The sequence below is a fragment of the Rana temporaria genome, chromosome 11, assembly GCF_905171775.1.
Source record: "Rana temporaria chromosome 11, aRanTem1.1, whole genome shotgun sequence".
Lineage (NCBI taxonomy): Eukaryota > Metazoa > Chordata > Amphibia > Anura > Ranidae > Rana > Rana temporaria.
In genome coordinates this window covers 115,523,866-115,544,771 of record NC_053499.1, presented here as the reverse complement: position 1 = coordinate 115,544,771, position 20,906 = coordinate 115,523,866, and the positions used below count along the sequence as shown (strand labels likewise).

The window sequence follows — 20,906 nt, the reverse complement described above, 5'->3', positions numbered from 1 at the left end:
ACTTTTTCAAAGTTTTATAAGGTGGATGTGAGTGCATCTTCTGATGCCTCATTCGGCCGCAGGGTGTTACAGGCGGCAGTTTAAGGTTGGAGTTCCTCCGTTGAGTAACTCCGGTTTTGTTTGGGGTGTAACCTGTTGTTTGCTGTGTTATTTTTCCCACCCCTCGTTTTTTTGACACTGCTTGGGGACGTCCCTAAGGTCAAAGGATGCTGTGTCCGTCTATGAACGAAAGAGAAAAAGGGATTTTTGTACTCGCCGTAAAATCCATTTCTCTGAGTTCATAGACGGACACAGCACCCACCCCTCCTTGGTTTGTACTGCTTGTTACGAACTGAAGCTGCTGGAGCAGGGTGTGGGTTATGCCTGGGGGAGCCACGCCCCCTGGGAGGAGCGGCATGAAGGAAAGTTTTAACACCTTAAGTGCTGTAAGAATTCTGCCTAAAAATCTCCTGGTAGGAAGAACATAACCCCTAAGGTCAAAGGATGCTGTGTCCGTCTATGAACTCAGAGAAATGGATTTTACGGTGAGTACAAAAATCCCTTTTTTAAATTCATTCATCCTACCTACCCAGGAGATCGGTCTCTTTGCTAGATTTTTCAGATCTTGTTTTATTTCATTGACTAATGGGATATAATTGGCCACGTATAGTTTTTCTACTCTAGGTGTAATCTTTATTCCGAAGTATGTTAATGTGTTTTTTTTCAGAGATAAATGGAAATTCTTTCTGTAAGTCTTTCTTTTGCATCTATTCCCAAGTTCAGGATTACCATTTTTATAGGATTGGTTTTTAAAACGAGAAAGTTCCCCATATTTTTTTTTCTGTCATTACATTGGGAAGAGAGAGTCAAGGCTTGGTCACATATAGGAGTATGTCGTCTGCGTACGCCGCAACCTTGTGCTCCTCCTCTCCCACTCTCACCCCCCCCTATACCCGGATTGCTCCGTATCCTGGCCAGTAATGGTTCCAACGATATTACATACAGGAGGGGCGAGATTGGGAAGCCCTGTCTGGTTCCGTTCATCATTTCAAACTCAGACGACACACTCCCATTGACCTTCACCTTTGCCGTCGGGTAATTATATAGGTTTTCCACCCATTTCATGTATCTAGGTCCCAATCCTATAGTTCGCAAAGTTTCCATCATAAACCCCCAGTCGACTCTGTCAAAAGCTTTTTCAGCATCTATCGACATGAGTGCGACTGGGGGTTTCTTCTTTTCATCCTCCTGTAAAAGCAGTAGAGTTCTTAGACTATTATCCCTCCCTTCTCTCCCTATTACGAATCCCGTCTGATCTGCGTTTATGAAGTCCGACATTAATGCCTTTATCCTCGTTGCCAATATTTTTGCATAAACCTTAATGTCAGCATTTAATAATGCTATTGGACGATAATTGGAACAAAGAGTAGCATCTTTTCCTGTTTTAGGAATAATTGAAATATTGGCGAGGAGAGATTCTTTCCTTATTTTTTTTTTTCTCCCAATCTATTGAAAGTTGCATAGCTCTGGGACCAAGAGTTCTTTAAATTTTTTATAGTACTTAATCTGTAACCCGTCCGGGCCTGGACTCTTACCTCCAGATGTTTCTTGGATGGCTTTATGGGTTTCCCCCTGCGTTATTGGGTCTTCTAGGGGTTCAGCATTATCTTGCGACAGCTTTGGTAAATTAGCTTCCTCTAAGTATTCCTTAATTTTTATTTTCCTAGTTTCTTTCTGCTCCTGAGTTTCTCCCTTTCTGATGGAATACAATGCGCTATAAAAGGTCTGAAAGGCCTCTGCAATTTCAGAGGTCTTGTATTTTATCTGCCCTACTTGTTTTTTTTTTTTTTTCAATATAGTTTTTTTTTTCCTTAGATAATTTAGCAAGATATTTCCCCGGTTTATTTCCCCGGTTTATTTCCCCATTTGTATCTTTCTCTTGCTACGTTCTTGAATATGTTTCTGGTTTCGAGTTCCATCAAGTCTCTAAGTTGGGCCCTTTTTATGACTATTTTCTGATATGTTTCACTTTCTCCTTGGTTTTTATGTTTTTGTTCAAGGTCTTGTAACTCCCTTATTATATTTTTTCTGTTTGCTTCTCTTGCCTTTTTTTCCCTGCCCCTAATGCATACCTTATGGGCTTCCCATATTGTCGCAGAACTAACGTCCGGTGTATTATTTGTCAAAAAATATTGCTCAATCTCTTTTTTTACTATGTCGCTTACTTCTATATCGTCTATCAGATCTTCGTTTAAATTCCACATCCCTTTTCTTTGTTCTATATCATTGAAACGTATTCTAACTATTACCGGGGCATGGTCAGAGATTGAGATAATACCTATTGAGGTTTTATTTACATATTCCAATACACCGTGATCTACCATTAGATAATCTACTCTTGAGTACGTGTCGTGCACAGATGAATGATGTGTATAGTCCCTTTTATTGGGATATGCAATTCTCCACTGGTCTATTAATTGATGGTTGAACATTTTTTTTTTTCAATAATCGCAGTTGCTTAGAATCTTGCATCTGTGCGCCAGACGTACTATCAAGTTGATGTTCTAATGCAAAATTAAAGTCACCTGCTAGAATTGCATAACCTTGTTTAAAATCTATTAGTGCATTTAGAATCCCCCTAAGATATTTTTGGGGGTGTTTATTGGGGCAGTATATGTTTGCTAGCGTGTATTTTTTCCCTTGCCCTCTTAAAAACAGGTAACGACCCTCTGGGTCAACTCTTCTTTCTTCCACCTTAAAGCTAATATTTTTCCCTATCCCTATGGTGACCCCCCTAGATCGTTTCTGTGGGGAGTCTCCATAGTACCATGTTGGGACTGCCCGAGAATAGAGTCTGACACTGGAATCTACTGTTATATGTGTTTCTTGTAAAAAGACTATTTCTTCAGAATATCTTTCAATTTCTTTTAGGACCATGTGTCTTTTTTTCTGGGGAACAGAGGCCTCTTACATTATATGTAATAAAATTTACGTTAGACATGTTTTTTTTTCTTTCTCTCCTTCCTCCCTCATTCAGACAGATAACCGAACCTAAACTCCTACCCGCCCATCCCCCCAGTCCCTCCCCCCTTCCCATGATGGAACCTTGATCCTTTGGTCTTATTATAGAGCATCTCCTCTTGCACCCCCTTGGCGCTCTTTTGCTCCTATCTCTAAGGGTGGAGAGCTATTCGCCACGGTCTCCTATCCCCTATTTCTAGGGAATTAGCGCCGTGGCATTTCCGAGGTTCCCGGTCCCCACGTCTCTTTCTTTCTATGTTTTACTAAACCCCTTTATACTCCCTTGTATTTCGATTTTTGTAGGTAGTAGTGACCTATCTTGTTGTTCATCCTCCATTCTCTGTTCAAACTCTGTTTCCATCTCATGGTCTATCCTAGTCTTAGATAATGTGTCCTGTTCTGCTTAATTTTTTAGGAGCAATTTTTGTCTTGTCTTTTTTCTTCTCCTTCTCGGTCTGGGTGTTTTTAACACCTTGTTGTTTTTCCGCTGATTTTTTTGTCTCCGTTGTTCCCATGGGTTACAAATTTGTTCATCGGGCCCGGGCTTTGACTTAATCGGGGGGTTGATGTCGCCTCGCTCCTCTGGCCCTTGTACTAATTTTTTAGCCCAAATGGCTCATTCACACTAACTTGTCTTGAACATCCTCCCCCAAACCTTACCGTAGCACCCCTATGAGCTACTAAAATACCCACTTATCTCAAGGATGGGGGGGGGGGGGGTCAGAGAGGGAGGAAAAAAGAAGGGACAGGAAAAGACCCGAGACGCCTTATTAGAGACCGCCCGGACAAATAGGGGCAAAAAAAAAAAATGACCGATGATTATTTTATAATATCCATACAGTCCTAGGTATCACCATTTGTCCCCCATTCGTCTCTCCTGCTAAGCAATCAAACCGTTAAATCATTTCTTCATGTTCAAATTTTAAAATATAGGAATCAAAGTTGTTTGGCGTTTTTGCGATTCTTAATTAATTCACCGCTCACAGTTACCACTTATCACGTCTATGTATCAATAAGTATATAGGCAGAATATGTAAAAAAAAAAGGGAAGGATCTTCCGCTTTTTTCGTCATATAATGTAACCATTAGTCCTATTATCGCATCTCAGCTCGGCACTCATGGTTGTTAATCCCCCTCCCTTTTTATTTTTTTGTGATTTGTGATTTTTTTTGTGATTTTTTTTTTTGTAATAGGAAAGAACACTCAAATAAATTTGTCAGTGTTTTAGTTCTGTTCTTTCCCCACGCTCTCCCTGCTAGTAGAAAGTTCAATGCACCGTATTAGGCAATCCTAAGAACTTTGCAGACACGGAGAGATGGCGTCTTTCTGCCTATTAACTTCAATTAAGATTTTGATTGCAGGTTTAAGCACACAACAAGGAGAAAAAATAAATAAATAAACAAGAAGAGAAAGAGAACCATCTCCTGAAAGCTCATGTAGTGAGACATCCACATTTCTTTGCTCTATATGCTTTCCCAGCAAAATAACATTGTCCGATAGCTTTTTTTTTTTCCGGTTACTGATGTAGCATGTAGCAATGTATCCATATGGTACTCACGCTTTGTTGCCTCTGGGGTTCATGGACGCTGCTCGTAGGGGGACCGAGGTTTTACTTACTTTATCTTTAGGGATTTGAAGCAGAGCAAGGGGCAAAAGCGGGGGGAGCCCGACGATTACCTGCCTATGACCCTTTTGCAGATCCTAGTGCTTTAACGCTCCCATGCTTCAGCACGGACATTTACCCAGAGCTGGCCACTCTCTCCACCGATACCTCCACAGACACTCCTCGTCCCCAGCACCGACCGACTCCAGCGCACTCTCCACATGGGGAGTTCTACTCGCCAAGGTAAGGCTCCTTCAGGTGTGCCGCTCAGTCCGGGGATCACGGCACCTCTATCCGACGGTATCTACGGAGCGAGCCGGGGACTGGGAGGGAGAGAGAGGACCTCACAGCGGGGGGGGGGGGGGGGGGTCTGAGGCGAAGGGGAGTGAGACCATCATCCCGCAGCAGACCTGAGGAACAGGAGCTCCTGTCTAGCTGCCACAGCGTTCGGACCGCGCCATTGCTAGACTCCTCCCTCCTCTCCCATTTAAGTTTTTGGACTTCTCCTTTTAATGACTTGGAGAGGATCTGCAAAGAGGAGTGGCACAAAATCCCTCCTGAGATGTGTACAAACCTGGTGGCCAACTACAAGAAACGTCCGACCTCTGATTGCCAACAAGTGTTTTGCCACCAAGTACTAAGTCATATTTTGTGAAGGGGTCAAATAATTTTTTCACTCATTAAAATGCAAATCAATTTAAAACTTTCTGGATATTTTTGTGGTTCTGTCTCTCACTGTTAAAATAAACTTACCATTAAAATTATAGACTGATAAAAAAAATGTCTTTGTCAGTGGGTAAGGGTACAAAATCAACAGGGGATCAAATACTTTTTTTCTCACTGTATATATAATTATTATATTTTTTTTTAAACGGTTTGTCACTTTCAGCATGTGGGTACTACAGAAACTAAAAAAAAGTTCACTTCCTCTTTGTATTGTCTTTTTCATGTATAAGTTTCTTCCAGATATTGCTGTGCACAAATGCAGTGTAATCAAGAAATAAGTAATATAATATAGCCAAAAATGATACGTTAACTGCTAACTGCTTGCCCACTGCTGGCTGTCAAAAAAAAAAAATTGGATATTTATTATAGTAAAAAATATTGGCCCGCCATCTCTTGGACGCGGCAAGGGCGTGCGTACCCCTTCACTGGAAATCCCCCCATCCGCCAACAACAGCACTCTGGCTTAAGAAGGTGGACGAGATCAGCTTCATGGAGGATCCTCTCTGGCCAACAAAGGCAGGAAGCATATACCAAAACCTGGCAGATCTGGAATATGTTTAAATATTCGGAAGAGGGACAGTCCCTAAGAGAGCAGGACTGACCTCTGCCTTGAGACATGAGAGACATTAATAATTTATCGACCCTCAGAAACCCACTATGTAACTAACGCCCGTGAAGGGCGCTTTGGGACACCCTTGCCTGCGCAGCACCCCCCCTCCCTCTCTCCTCCCTTCTCTTCCCTCCACTTCTCCCCATCTCTCCCCCTTCACCCCCACTAAGCCTCTACCCCATTTCCTTGCAGAAAACTCGGAAAATGGAGGAGGAGGCTGGTTCTCCCGGGCCCTTAATCTTGATTCACATCCACATATAGACGGGTACGCCCACTAAAAGGGGGAAAAAAAACAAACAAACAGAGATGACCTGTCGGGACTGCCCAGAGTAGACTACGGGGGAATAGTTATGGCTCCCAGGCTTTTAGGCTCCTGTTGCCATCCTTGGAAGGCAGGGACCCTACAGAGACCAGTTACTGATAAGAGCCGAGTGAGACGCCTTACCGTTACGTTGTCTTATTGTCTCCCTATGTTCATGTATTGATATTGAGGACTCTGTTGGACTGTATGTATATGTTGTGGTCCGGTTCGGACCGGCCCCTCCACTTCTTTACAAATAAAAATTTTTGAAAAAAAAAAAATATTGGCCCGGAGTCACATACATTGGCACATAAATATCGAATATACACTACGCTGACGCAGCGCACTGAGGCAAGGACAGTATTCACAAAGCACTCGCCCCCAGTTGCTGTTAAAGATACAATGGGTTTCCTCAGCGTAAGCCAGCATAGGTGGAAGTGGGCGTGAGCCATGCTAATGAGGCGTGACCCCATGTAAATGAAGGACTGAGCGTCATAAAGTTACGAATAACATACGGCGCATGCGCCGTCCCATGGACGCATCCCAGTGCGCATGCTCAGAATCACGTTGAAACAACTGCCTAAGATACGTCGAATCACTGCCTACGACGTGAACATAACCTACGCCTAGCCCTATTCACGTATAGGAAATCAATGGGAGTACCACTTGCGGCCAGCGTAAATATGCGCCAACGATACGCCGGCGTAGGAAAGTTACGTCGGTCGGATGAAGCCTATTTTCAGGCGTATCTAGTTTTGTGGGCACAGCGCACAGATACGACGGCGCATACTTACACGGCGTATCTCGAGATACGCCGGCGTAAGTGTTTTGTGAATCCGGGCCATTGTGTTTTTTTTCCCAAACTTGTCACTTTTCTTTCTTTTTTTTTTTACAGCGCAATCAACGCTACATAGGTGATCAAATGCTGCCAAAAGAAAGCTCTACTTGTGGGGGAAAAGTGATAAAAATGTAATTTGGGTACAGCGTTGCATGACCGCGCAATTGTCATTCAAAGTGTGACAGCGCTGAAAGCTAAAAAATGGTTTGTGCAGGAAGGGGGTGAAAGTGGTCATCTTACACATTACATTCTGATTTGTATTTGTAAATGGGTAAATCAAGTAGTTTTATGGCATGTATTAACCTAGATTTTCTTGTCTCAGTATTTCCATAGCCGCCTGTATGGGAATTCCTCTTTGAATGGTAATATGTCGGATTCAGAACACACGAGTGGGAAGGATGAATTAAATTTTAATAACTGGATGACCCTCCTAGCGCAGCTGCCTCTACTGCTTTGTACACTCCTCAACTCATTTATTTATCAATGGTGAGATGCATATTGTATCAATATTTATATGCGGCAATCGCTGGGATTAAGTCATTTTTATAAGTATGTTGCCAATATATGTGACCAGTCAGCAGTATTTTATAGAAAGACATGTCCTTTAGGAAAATGGACATCATAACCAAGGTAAGAGTATTTTTTTAGGATGGTCATCTGTTTACTGTTTCAGTGATAGTCCAAGACTCACTTTGGAAGCCTTGTAGGTTTTTTAATAGAGAACTTCATTAATATGGCTCCTTTATAATGTAGAATGCTGGGACTTGTAAAGCACAGGAGAGTCCTTGCCTGAACAGTCAGTAATCATGTAAGTGGCTACCATTTCTGTTAATAATTAATATATAAAATGTAAGTAAAGACAAAACTTTTTTTATTTATTTTTTCATTTTGGTTAGCGTAAGGGACAGTTATAGCCCCTGTCAGTTTCTTTTTGTCATCATTGTCCCTTTTGGGGAGATTTCCCTTCACTTCCTGGTCCATAATCAAAACAGGACATGAGAGGAAATCCCTGCAAAGTGAGGGAATCCTGGGGTGTCACCAGATGTCTCCCCATTTTCCTTCTATTACTGTTCTGGTGTAAACCCAAAATTCAAGATTTTCTTTTCAATGATGATGGTAAACAGGACAAATAGAGGGCATGAATCTCCCTAATGGGGATACAGACTGCAATAAAAACCGACAGGGGTTCTAATTCCTCTCTACCCTAAATGAACAAAGTCTTTAGTTATACTTTTTATTAGCCAGACCATGACACAATTTTGGTTTATGTGAAAAGATTGGTATAACATTTATCATTACAATATTGTTTGTTTTTTAAAACAAAGGGTAATTTGTCTTTTAACGACTTGATGTCCATGGACGTCCTCTGCTTTGTGCGGTGATCTGAATGATGCCTGCAGCTACAGGCATCATTTAGATATCACCGTTTTCAGCTGCCGATTCTGTGCACGATAAGAACGTTCTTATAGGCAGCGGGAGGGGATGTCTCCCCCCCCCCCCCCCTCCCGCCGCCATCCGGTGTTTCCCCCGGGCTCTCCCGTGCCATCGGGGGCCCGGAGAGCAAATCGGCCGGCGCTAGCAGGGAAAGCATAGAGATGACTGGTGACCAAATGTTCACCAGTAATCTCTATGACCGTCAGAGGTCCGGGCGCGACATTATGACGTCACGCCCGGTACCCGGAAAGGAAACAAAGCCGCAATCGCGGCTGTCGGCATTAGATCGGTGAATTTTTTTCACGATCTCATGCTTGTAAGCCTGGAGGAGAGATGTGGGGTCTTATTGACCCCACATCTCTATAAAGAGGACCTGTCACAGTAATTCCTATTACAAGGGATGTTTACATTCCTTGTAATAGGAATAAAAGTGATAAAAAAAAAATGAAACAAAAAGTGTAAAAATACAAAAAATTAAGTAAAATACATTAATTTTTTTTTTCTTTAAACGCCCCTGTCCCCGGTAGCTTGCGCTTAGAAGTGAACACGCATGCAAGAACTCTTCTGTAACTCGAAAATAGTAACCTGTAAAAAAAAATGAAAGCGTCGCCTATGGAGATTTTTAAGTACCAAAGTTTGGTGCCATTCCATGAGTGTGCGCAATTTTAGAGCGTGACATGTTGGGTATCTATTTACTCGGCGTAACATCATCTTTCACATTATACAAAAAAATTGGGCTAACTTTACTGTTTTGTTATTTTTTAATTCATGAAAGTTTTTCCCCCCCCAAAAAAGGCGTTTGAAAAATTATTGCGCAAATACCATGCAAGAAAAAAAGTAGCAATGACTGCCATTTTATTCCCTAGGGTGGCTGCTAAAAAAATATATATATATATGTTTGGGGGTTCTGATTAATTTTCTAGCAAAACATTTTGATTTTTACATGAAGGAGAGAGGCCAAAATTGGCCCGGTTGTCAAGTGGTTAACCACAGTACATTTTGCTCTTGACATGCACAGATGCCAGATACAGACTTGAGGCTCGGTTCACACTGGATGCCAATGTGGCTCCCAGCAGGGGTCCTGTGCGTCCTGGTTCACCATTTAATGTCCGATTTTGGGCTGAATTCGGACCTGAAACGGACCAAAAGACGCACAGGGCTCCTTTGCAAATTCACACCGAAGCCGCATCGGAGATATGTGAACCGGCTCCATAGAGAGCCATTCAAATTCTGCTGCTATTGCGAATTGGATGTTGGGATCCTGCATCCAATTTGCAATAGTGTGAACCCGGCCTCATAGTTTTGCTATAAATTTGTAGTGAACCAGAATCTGTAAAGTTACGCTTGATTATGTAAACTGAAAAATGTAGCTAGCCTCCAATGTTTCATATTAAAACCCTTGCAGTGTAAGCATTATGTGTCACACAGGACTTCATAAAGCGATCCCGGTAACAGTGCCTTCATCTTTCTTTCTCCCCAGTGAGCAGATGCCACCTTTTGCTTGGGCATCATTCAGGGTCAACTTTTACTTCCAAAGATGCTGACTCATAGGTGATACAGTCCGGTTAACATTGGTGGATAAGGACTGTAGTTCTGTTTTTGGCTGTATGTACATAATTCACACAGCTCTGCCTCTTACTAGAGGCTCTAACTTTGTAATCTACCAAAAAATAACAGTGTTGCAATAGTCTCAGTGGGTAGGCGCTGATAAGAGAATGAGGAAATGCTTCCCACTGCCTATAAGAGACTGGTAATGGCATATGGTCAAACACTTGCTTACTCTGTACAAAACTTAAACGTTTTGCCTTTTACATATACTTTAATGAGCTAAAACTACATAAACTTAGAAGATCACACCTGAAAAAGGCATTATCCACATTCAATTTATCATAAAGAAAACACTTCTAAAAAATGTTTTATATCTCAAGCCACTAATGGGAAATAAGAAGTAGAATACAGTGATAAAATGTAGTTTGACTAATACAGGTGGAGGCCTGTAGCAGATGCACCTATCCAGTGACCACAATTTTCACTTCTGCTGAGACATAATGCCAGCTGGAGATGAGCAGAAAAGATAGAGAATTCAAAATTTTATTTCAGTCTCAAATATGTGCATTTGGAATTTTATCATTTTGATTTTTTTTTGCAATTCCTCATCATTCTGATTTAATGAGTTGTTCAAGTGTCTACAGACTGAACGAGTCCACATGTGAACATTTAGGACCAGTTCACACCATAGAAACGCAGTACGGATGCTTTTCTGCATGTGCCTTTTTGGTGCGTTCCAGTGCGTTTTTTGATGCAGTCCAGTGCTTTCTTAACCTAAAATAAGGACATATGCATTCCAGTGTGTTTTTGATGCAGTTTTCCAAGTTCCAGTACAGTCCAGTGCAGAAAAAATGCAGCATATTCTACTTTTTTTTTTTTTTGGAAGGCACTGGAACTGACTGCACTGGTGTTAACTATGCCATTAAAAATCATATAACCTACTTTCCATGCATGTTTGATACAGGGAAAAAAACGCACTGGATTGCATGCGGTGTGAACTGGCCCATAGACAAATTGAAAATTCGCTGTAAGAACTGCACACGGGCTGCCTGCGCTCATTCAATGTAATGCCCCACGTATTTCAGCAGTCCAGATACAAATGTTAGTACACTGTACTGGTGTTTCCAATAGCACTGTCATATACAGGAGGAGAGCGGTACACAGCCATTCATGTTAAAGGGGTTGTAAAGGTTCCTTTTTTTTTTCTAAATGGGTTCCTTTAAGCTAGTGCATTGTTGGTTCACTTCGTTTTCCTTCGATTTCTCTTCTAAATATTTTTTTCTTTGTCTGTCTGAATTTCTCACTTCCTGTTCCTCCTCGGTAAGCTTGCCCCCATCATCTGAGCCATTCTGGCTGGGGGTTAGTCTGCATTTTCGCCCCCTCCCTTGGGACTACATCCCTACGAACATCCCTGCGAACACACTCTGTGAACACAGCGTCTCCCTGCAGGGATGTAGTCCCAAGGGAGGGGGCGAGCACGCTGACTAACCCCCAGCCAGAATGGCTCGGATGATGGGGGCAAGCTTACTGAGGATAAACAGGAAGCGAGAAATTCAGACAAAGAAAAATAAACATTTAGAAGGGAAATCGAAGGAAAAGGTAAGTGAACCAACAATGGACTAGCTTAAAGGAATTGATTTAGAAAATAAAAAACAAACCTTTACAACCCCTTTAATGACGGGCTGTATTCTGTATGTGGGCTGCCAGGGTGGAGGTAATACATTACATGAAGCAGGTTTAGGCAGCCTGTTGGCAGGAGCCTTTAAGATGTGAATAGCCTGATTCTCAGATCAGTTTGCCAACCTGCCAATGCTTTGTGTATAGCTGAACTTTTTATATACTGTCTTCTTCTCTCCCAGTATTTCTGAAAGGATTCGCATAGCAGGCAGCATGTTGGCTATCTTGTCTCTCTTTATCTTCACTGCTGTTTTGGTAAAAATTGTGATGGCAGCGCAGACCTTCTTCGATTTGACACTGGCCACTATCTGGTTTATCAATGGTAATGTTTCTTCTCGTTTTTTGTGTGTGTGTGTGTGTATATATAAAGGCTTGTATCGATTTTGTAAAAGAAATGTGAGGTTTTTTGAGTATAATACTATAGCACTTGTACAAGCTTGAAGTATCTGGTGTGTCTTTACTAGAACGAAAAGTGGACAGAAATTGGATGGTTGCTGTCCTGAGATTTTATTTGAACCTGATAATAACAAGACTCTATTAGTAATCCAGGCTGCCACTGCATTCTCCAGCATCAGAGGAAAAAATTCATCCTTGCAATTTATGTTTTCAAGTCTGCTGTTTAACCACTTGCCGTTGGCTCGGCTGGGCAAAGCGACGTTGCCTTACATCACTTCCCATTGTGGCTACTATGTTTAATTATGTGCAAAAAAATATTTAATACGTTTTATATGTATTAGCCAATCTTCTAATAATCCATTCCTATATATGTATGAGCCATACTTACTTTTTCAGTAATAAGTTCATTATCCCTTTCACGCCGAGCGTACGCATATATGCGTCCTCGGCTTTCAGGGGTTGTACCGGGATGATGCCTGCAGCCGCAGGCATCATCCCGGTACCGTTGTTTAGAGCGGGCGATCGGCTTTCCAAACATAACAACCGATGCGGCTAAAAGCCGCTCGGTTGTTATGCCGGAGGAGCGGGAGGGGACACCCCCCCCCCTCCCGCCGCCTCTCGCCGCTCTGACCGGGCCTCCCGTCCCACCGGGAGACCCGATCCACGATCCGGCGCCTCCAGCGTCTCGGCGCGCTCTGAAACAAAGCCGTAAACGGCTTTGATTCAGTGTGCGCATTGAAACCACGGAAGCGGCGTCATGACGTCACTTCCGGGTTTCTCGGCTGCCAATGGCGCCGGATTTAAAAAAGTACACAGTATTCAGAATCGCCGTTTTCGGCGATCTGAATACTTTGAAGTGCAAAGGAGGGCTCGGAGGTCTTTTAGACCCCGATCCCTCCATAAAGAGTACCTGTCACGACCTATTGCTGTCACAAGGGATGTTTACATTCCTTGTGACAGCAATAAAAGTGATCAAAATGTAAAAAAAAAAAAAAAAAAAATGTAATATTAGAAAAAATAAATAAATAAATAAGAAAACAAACAAAAAATTTTTTTAAAGCGCCCCCCTCCCCGCGAGCTTGCGCAGCAAAGAAAGCGCATACGGAAGTCGCGCCCGCATATGAAAACGGTGTTCAAATAACACATGTGAGGTATCAGCGCGATCGTAAGAGCGAGAGCAATAATTATAGCACTAGGCCTACTCTGTAACTCTAACCTGGTAACCGTAAAAAAAGTTTAAAGCGTCGCCTATGGAGATTTTTAGTTACCGTAGTTTGTCGCCATTCCACGAGTGCGTGCAATTATAAAGCGTGTCATGCTTGGTATCTATTTACTCGGCATAACATCATCTTTCACATTATGCAAAAAAATTGGGCTAATTTTACTTTTTCATTTTTTTAAAATTCATGAAAGTAAATTTTTCCCAAAAAGTTGTGTTTAAAACACCGCCGCACAAATACCGTATGACATAAAATATTGCAACAATCGCCATTTTATTCTCTAGATTCTCTGCTAAAAATATATATATAATGTTTGGGGGTTCTAAGTAATTTTCTAGCCAAAAATATGGATTTTAACTTGTAAACACCAAATGTCATACATAGGCATAGGCATGAAAGGGTTATACATGTACTGTGTATTTTCATACAAGCGAAGGAGACGACATGATTTCTTTAATACATTGATTCTCTTTCACCCAGTGTATAGTTTTGCAAGTTTGTGGTCATTGGCATTTTCATACATAGTTTTTGACATATATCTACACATATATATGTCTATACCTACCTGGAGGCATGCATATTTATATTGACATTGACATCTGCTCACCATTATATTATTCCATTTTATATTTCACTTTTTTTAACCACTTGCTTACTGGGCACATAAACCCCCTTCGTGCCCAGGCGAAATTTCAGCTTCCGGCACTGCGTCGCTTTAACTGACATTTGCGCGGTCGTGCGACGTGGCTCCCAAACAAAGTTGACCTTTTTTCCCCACAAATAGAGCTTTATTTTGGTGGATTTTATTTTTTGCGCTATAAACAAAAGAAGAGCGACAATTTAAAAAAAAATATATATTTTTTACTTGTTGCTATAATAAATATCCCAATTTTTGTAAAAAAATCGCAATAAGCGACTAGTTTGCGCAAAAGTTATAGCGCCTACAAAATGGGGAACAGAATTATGATTTTTTTTATTATTTTTTTTTTTTACTAGTAATGGCGGCGATCTGCGATTTTATTGGGACTGCGATATTGCGGCGGACGTATCAGACACTTTTGACACAAATTTGGGACCATTCACATTTATACAGCGATCAGTGCTAGAAAAATGCACTAATTACTGTATAAATGTGACTGGCAGGGAAGGGGTTAACACTAGGGGGTGAGGAAGGGGTTAAATGTGTAACCTGGGTGTGTTCTAACTGTGTGGGGGAGGGGGGTGACTGGGGGAGGTGACCGATGCTGTGTCCCTATGTACCTAAGGGACACATATCGGTCTCCTCTCCTCTGACAGCACGTGGAGCTCTGTGTTTACACACAGAGCTCCACGTCCCTGCTGTGTTCCCGACGATCGCGCGTACCCGGCGGACATCACGGCCACCAGGTACACGCATCGGCTCCCCAGCGATGCGCCGGGACAGTGTTTACCCGCTGCGCGCCCCCGGGTAATGTAAGCAATAGGACGTCTAAAGACGTCCACTCGGCACTTGAGAGCCGCGCTGTTGACATTATTTATTAAATCAAAAGTAAAATATATTGTGTGTTTTTTTTTTTTAATTGTCGCTCTTCTTTTGTTTATAGCACACAAAATAAAAACCGCAGAGGTGATCAAATACCACCAAATGAAAGCTCTATTTGGGGGGGGGGGGACCATAAAAAAACATAAAGATTTTATTTGGGTGCAGTGTTGCATGACAGCCCTGAAAACTAAAAATTGGTCTGGGCAGGAAGGGGGTGAAAATGCCCTGTATGGAAGTGGTTAAAAAAAATGTGGAATATTTATTATAGTAAAAAATGTTGCTTTTTAAAAAAAAAAAATTTTCTCTTCCGTTCATGGACGGACACAGCAGCAATTGACCTTAGGGTTATCTACCTTCCTTTCAGGAGATAACTAGGCAGAAAAAACAGCACTTCAAGTGTTAAAACACTTCTCAGTATAGCACCTCCCAGGGGGCGGGTCCCCCGGTACATCCCTCTCTCTGCATCATGCATCCCCAGTTTTTTTCTGCCTAGCGTTGGGAGAAGACATGGCTCCTCTGGGCTCATGTGCTCTGGAGTTTTTTTGGCGTTTTTTTTTCGCTCTTATTTTATTTTATTCCTGCATTTTTGGATCCTGGGATCTTCAATCAACTGCCGACTGGGTGACAGGCTGGATCCTCGATCCTTGTAGTCACCCCATGTTCGGCCATCGAGCGTGTGGCGGCCTTTAGCTACGCGCTGGGCCGTCCATGACATGCCCCGTTGCTTCAGGGGTGGCCGGTGAGCTATACGCTCCAGGGCACACATATGACCGGTCTCTATGGCCGAATCACAGTGTGTCGGGCCGATAGCAATGCCGTAACTACTGCGGACGTTGGGTCTGTCTGGAATGCCTCCAGCCAGTGGTCGCAGGATGGGTAAGTAGTTTCCCCTTGCCTTGGCATGGTGGTTCGGCTGGTGCATTCCCGGGGAGGTCGATCGAGGGTCCGCCCTGCTTTCCTCTCTCCCTTCCTCTCCCTCCTTCCCCGCATTCTGGGTGGCGGCCATGAGGTGGGGGGTCCGCCTGGGGGGCTCCGTCCTACCTGCGGCTGCTATGGGGTGCTGTATGCCTTTTTGTGATGCCCTGTGTGCGGGGGGACCTGCAGGGTCTGGTACGTTTGCCGTGTTTTTGCTGCTTTATGTCACTGTGTGTTTTAAAAACGTGTTTGGCCACCATTTTGCCGGTGACGGGCGCTCTTATTGACGATCGGCGGCCATTTTCTTGTAGCCCGCATGCTGTTTTTTGCATGTCGGCTGCCATCTTGGAAGGTTTTTCGGCCTCTAGTGACCAGAATAACGGCGCGAAAGCTCCCAGCACACTTCCTGAGGGACGGCACAGCACGGGCAACGTTTCTAGCTTCTCAGCAGCACTACAGCCTGGTCGGGTGGTGAGTCCTCTGGGGTTTCCCCTGCTCTCTGTTTTGCGCCGGGAGGGTGGCCTGTGGGTCTTGCCTTGCTGTACAAGGGTGGCATTTACAGTGGGTCAGCATGGTGTCCGAACCGGAGGCTTCTACCCCAAGCGAGCCAAAGTTAACCCTTAGTGCCCCTGTTCCTGTGGCCTCAGTGGATGCTATGACGGCAGTCCTTGAAGGATTGAAGCAGCGAGTGGCCAGAAGGGGGGTAAAAAGCGCCCCCTCCCTCTGCCCTCTTCTGGGGATGTCTCTGACATGGAATCAGGCCCTGCTACTGCGTCTGGCCCTGGTTCCGTTATGTCAGAAGATGCAGGCCTAGCCCACACGGACAGCGAGAATGACCCTGCTTCAGGGTCAGCGCATGATAAGGCGTTTGTTGGAGCTCTTATCACTGCGGTGCGGGATACTCAAAAACTTGAGGATTCGGCGGAGACATCAGAGATGCCGGTACCTTTTGGGTTCCGCAAGCCGCCCCGCACCGTGAAAGCGTTTCCTTGTGTTTCTTATCTGGACAAATTGTTGTACAAGGAATGGGATCGGCCGCAGAAAGTTTTTGCTGTCCCAAAATACTTTGCGGTCCGTTACCCACTTTTTTAGGAAATCCTCCTCAAACAGGTATCTCCTCCATCAGTGGACCTCCCTGTGTCCAGACTGAACAAGGCTACCACGTTGCCTGTGGAAGGGGCTCCCACTTTTAAGGACCCCACAGATAGGAGAGCTGAGGCTGTGGCCCGCTCCATGTTCACAGTGGTGGGGTCGACGGTGAGACCGGTCTTGGCCGGGGCTCTAGTGTCGCAGACACTTACCGAACGGGCTAAGTCCTTGCTGCAGGAGCTGGAGGCGCAGAATGCTCCTGAGCTCTGTGTGGAACTGGCTGACCAGTTGGTGCAGGGCCTGAAGTTTGTCTGTGAGTCGGCCCTGGATATGCTCTCCAGGGCCTCTGCCTACGCGGTGGTGCTACGCCGCCTTGTGTGGCTGAAGTGTTGGTCTGCGGACCAGTCTTTTAAAAAGGCCTTGGTGGATTTACCCTTTTAAGGGTGAACGGCTTTTTAGGGCGTCTCTGCATGACATCATAAAAGATGCCACTGGAGGTAAGCGCAATCTGGAAAGGGTAAGGAGCCTCACCGTAAGCAAGGGCCCTCCTTTACTACCCCCAAGCGTTTTTTTCGCCCCCAGGTGCGGCAGGAAAACGTTTCCAGGGTGCTAAGGCGCCCGCTGAAGGACAAAAAAGCGCACCTGGTACCGCAAGCCCAACAAGCCTGCTTCTGCATGAAGGTCTGCCCCCGCCCGTATCTCGAATGGGGGGGGCGGCTTCGCAAATTCGCGGCTCGGTGGAGGTCTCTTCTTTCCGACCGATTGGGTTTATGAAGTAGTTTCCTCGGGGTACAAGATAGTTTCTCTCTTGTCCACCAAACAGATTTTTTCCTTCCAACCTCCAGCTTCCTCCGGAACACCGGTTGGCCCTGTCAGGGGCTGTTCAGGACATGCTGGTCAGGGGAGTGATTGTACTGGTTCCCTCAGCGTAACGGTTCCAGGGGTTTTACTCCAATCTGTTTGTAGTCCCCAAGAAGGAAGGGGTCCATCCAATCCTGGACCTCAAGGCCCTCAATTGTTTTGTCAAAGTGCAAAAGTTCAGGATGTCGATTCGCTCAGTAGTGGTGACGCTCCATCAGGGGGATTTTCTGGGGTCCTTGGATATCAAGGACGCGTACCTGCATATCCCCATATGCGAAAAACGCCAGAGATTTCTGCGTTTTGCAGTCGGAGAGGACCACTTTCAATTTGTTGCCCTCCCGTTTGGCCTGGCCTCGGCACCACAAGTTTTCACCAAGGTGCTCGCTCCGATTCTGGCCCTGCTGAAGCAACGCGTGATCGCTATCGTGGGACACCTGGACGACCTTCTTCTGAGAGCTTCCTCAAGCTCAGAGTTAGAGGACGTGTCTATCACATGTCAGGCCCTCCAAGAGTTTGGTTGGCTATTGAATGTCCAGAAGTCGGTTCTGGTACTGTCTCAGCGGTTGGAATACCTGGGGTTGGTCCTGGATTCCTCAGAGGCAAGGGTTTTTCTCCCAATGGAGAAATTACAGACTCTGCAATCTGCGGTGCAGCGATTGGCGACCCACTTTTTTGCATTGGCGTTTTGCTGTGTTTTTGGGAAGAAAACACAAGATATGGGATCAAAAACGCAGGTTAGCCGTGTTTATCGGCAATAGAGCGGTTTATAGCTCAATCTCCTCTCAAAACCGACTAGTTCTGGGTTTTTTTTCCAGCCAAAAAAACACTGATAACCGCCTGTGTGCATGGACACAGAATAACATGCTTGGGACCGAAAACCCCATCCCCCCACCCTCCGACCGCTTCTTATGTTTCTCCTTTGCTTCTTTCTATTTTTCTTTTCTTCTCCTCTCTTGGCACTTCTGAGGCCGCGTACACACGGTCGGTCAAAACCGAAGGACCGTTTCATCGGTACAAACCGATCATGTGTGGGCCCCATCGGTCAGTTATCCTTTGGTCAAAAAAAAAAGAACTTGCTTTAAAATTTACCCGATGGACTGATAACCGATAGGTCAAAACCGATGGTTAGTATGCAAAAGCATCGGTTAAAAACCCGTGCAGGCTCAGAATCAAGTCGACGCATGCTTGGAAGCATTGAACTTCTTTTTTTTTTGCACATCGTTGTGTTTTACGTCACCGCGTTCTGACACGATTGTTTTTTTAACTGATGGTGTATAGGCACATCAGACCATCAGTCAGCTTCATCGGATGGACCGACCGTGTGTACGCGGCCTGACTCCCATGTTTGGGGGTCCTTTTAGATACCTAGAAAATGTAGGGATCGAGCTCATGGGCCCTGGCACATTGCATCGCTGCGATTTTGCACACATCCACCCTCCTTTGTAGGAGATTCCCATGCCAACTATACACACCCAATATAGCCGAGACACCTGGGCAAATGGCCAGGATCGCAAGAGGCATGTTATGGTCAAGTTGTAAAGTTGTTACCCATTGCATTGTGTCTTATGGTTAGACGTGTCGTTCATTGATCATGTAACTAGATTTGTAAAGTGATATTGTTTTGTACTGTGTATTATTTTGTATTACGACGGGTCATGTGGGCCCTGTCCCTGTTATAAAAAAAAAAAACAGGCTGTAGACAAAAACGCTAGAAACCAAAAACAGCCGCTGTAAAAAGTTCCAGTGTGCATGAAGCCTTATAGGGAGATGTTTCATGAATCCTAAAATTGGTGTGATTTGGAAGGCCTACCTTATTATATAGGTGCTGCAATAATTTAGGATTCCTACCCTTTTATAGCTTATGGTTTCTGACCTCTCTCAATTTTAGATTTGCTGGTGAGAGTGCTGTCATATCTATTGAGACCTTACATATCGGGTGCGTTTCATGGGCTTCTATCTCCCTGAACTCTGCCTGGCAGAGAATGCTCTGATGATTCAGTGCGTTTTTGATACTGCTTGAGTATCAAAACTGAGGCATGAAAGCAAGCCATCCATTGTTTACAATTGTCATGTGATCTGCTGTGATTGGTCACAGCGATCACATGATACTGGCAGTTTGCCGGTATAGTGATCAGTCATCGTTTGTGTCCAATGGACACAGCTGGTGACAGATTGCGTGGCACCTTCTGAGAGGATGTCATATGACATCCACTCAAGCGAACGAAAGGCCCGCCCGGGCGTCAATCTGTTATAGGCCAGGCAGGAAGTTGTTAGTGCTTTTATTGCCTGTTCTGAATATTCTAAACAATTTAGCATGCACAGTATGGGCACACGTTTAATTCTAATTTAATTGTAACTTATTTTGGATATAATCTAATTTTTGTTCTCTTTTTTTTTTTTTTTTATTGCTTTCATCAACACTGCAGCCTTTTGTGCAATTCTACAAGGCAGTCTGTTTGGGCTTCTGACACTCTTCCCTCAGCAGTATAGCAGCATGTTCCTCAGTGGTCAAGGAATGGCTGGAATGTTTGCTACTCTGGCTATGATTCTGTCCATGTCAAGTAAGTATTATGCAAGGTTTGTAATCACCTTATGTGCTTTAAACTTTAGGGCCGGTTCACACTGCTGCTAATTCTATTGCGAATTTCAGCCATTGCGATCTCTCAAATTCGCAGGTCATTTACATAACATTGTTTTCCATGAGTGCCGTTCACATCAATGCGTTGCGACTCTAAGCTGCATACAAAAAGGGTCCTGTGCGAGTTTAATCCGTGTGCAATGCAAATTCAGCTCCATAGACTGCAAAATTTGCAGTAGAATCGCAAGAACACAAAGAATTTGCAATGGAAATTTGCAACGCAATCGGATCTAATTTTCGCTAAATTCGCAAAGCAGCAGTGTGAACCGGCCCTTAAGGTGCCCACACTTTTCCTGTTGCTATTCTGTTCAACACTAGATGTGCATAAATTGCAAGCACTCTATCACTGCTCTTGTTACAGCACCCTAGCAGTACCTAGATGGCGGCTTTGAAACTGTTCTTTGATTGTATAAACTCCTTTACATCTACCATTGAATGGGTAGTTTAGGTAGGGCCTCATTACATAGTTTGGGGAAATATAAGGAGATTTACAGTGATTGTAATGTGTGGTAGGCTTTAGAGCCCTTT

The 20,906-nt window shown here is 44.0% G+C and overlaps 1 protein-coding gene across 3 annotated transcripts in view; it reads left to right on the top strand.

Annotated features, from left to right (window-relative positions):
- The window catches only part of SLC29A2 (solute carrier family 29 member 2), an 85,564-nt gene that overhangs the window by 33,123 nt on the left and 31,535 nt on the right, over positions 1-20,906 (top strand). For all 3 annotated transcript variants that reach the window (XM_040328883.1, XM_040328882.1, XM_040328881.1), the window contains exons 4-6: positions 7,401-7,564; positions 11,920-12,059; positions 20,167-20,301. In XM_040328883.1, coding sequence (XP_040184817.1) covers positions 7,401-7,564; positions 11,920-12,059; positions 20,167-20,301 — 439 coding nt within the window. The remainder of the gene's footprint in view (positions 1-7,400; positions 7,565-11,919; positions 12,060-20,166; positions 20,302-20,906) is intronic.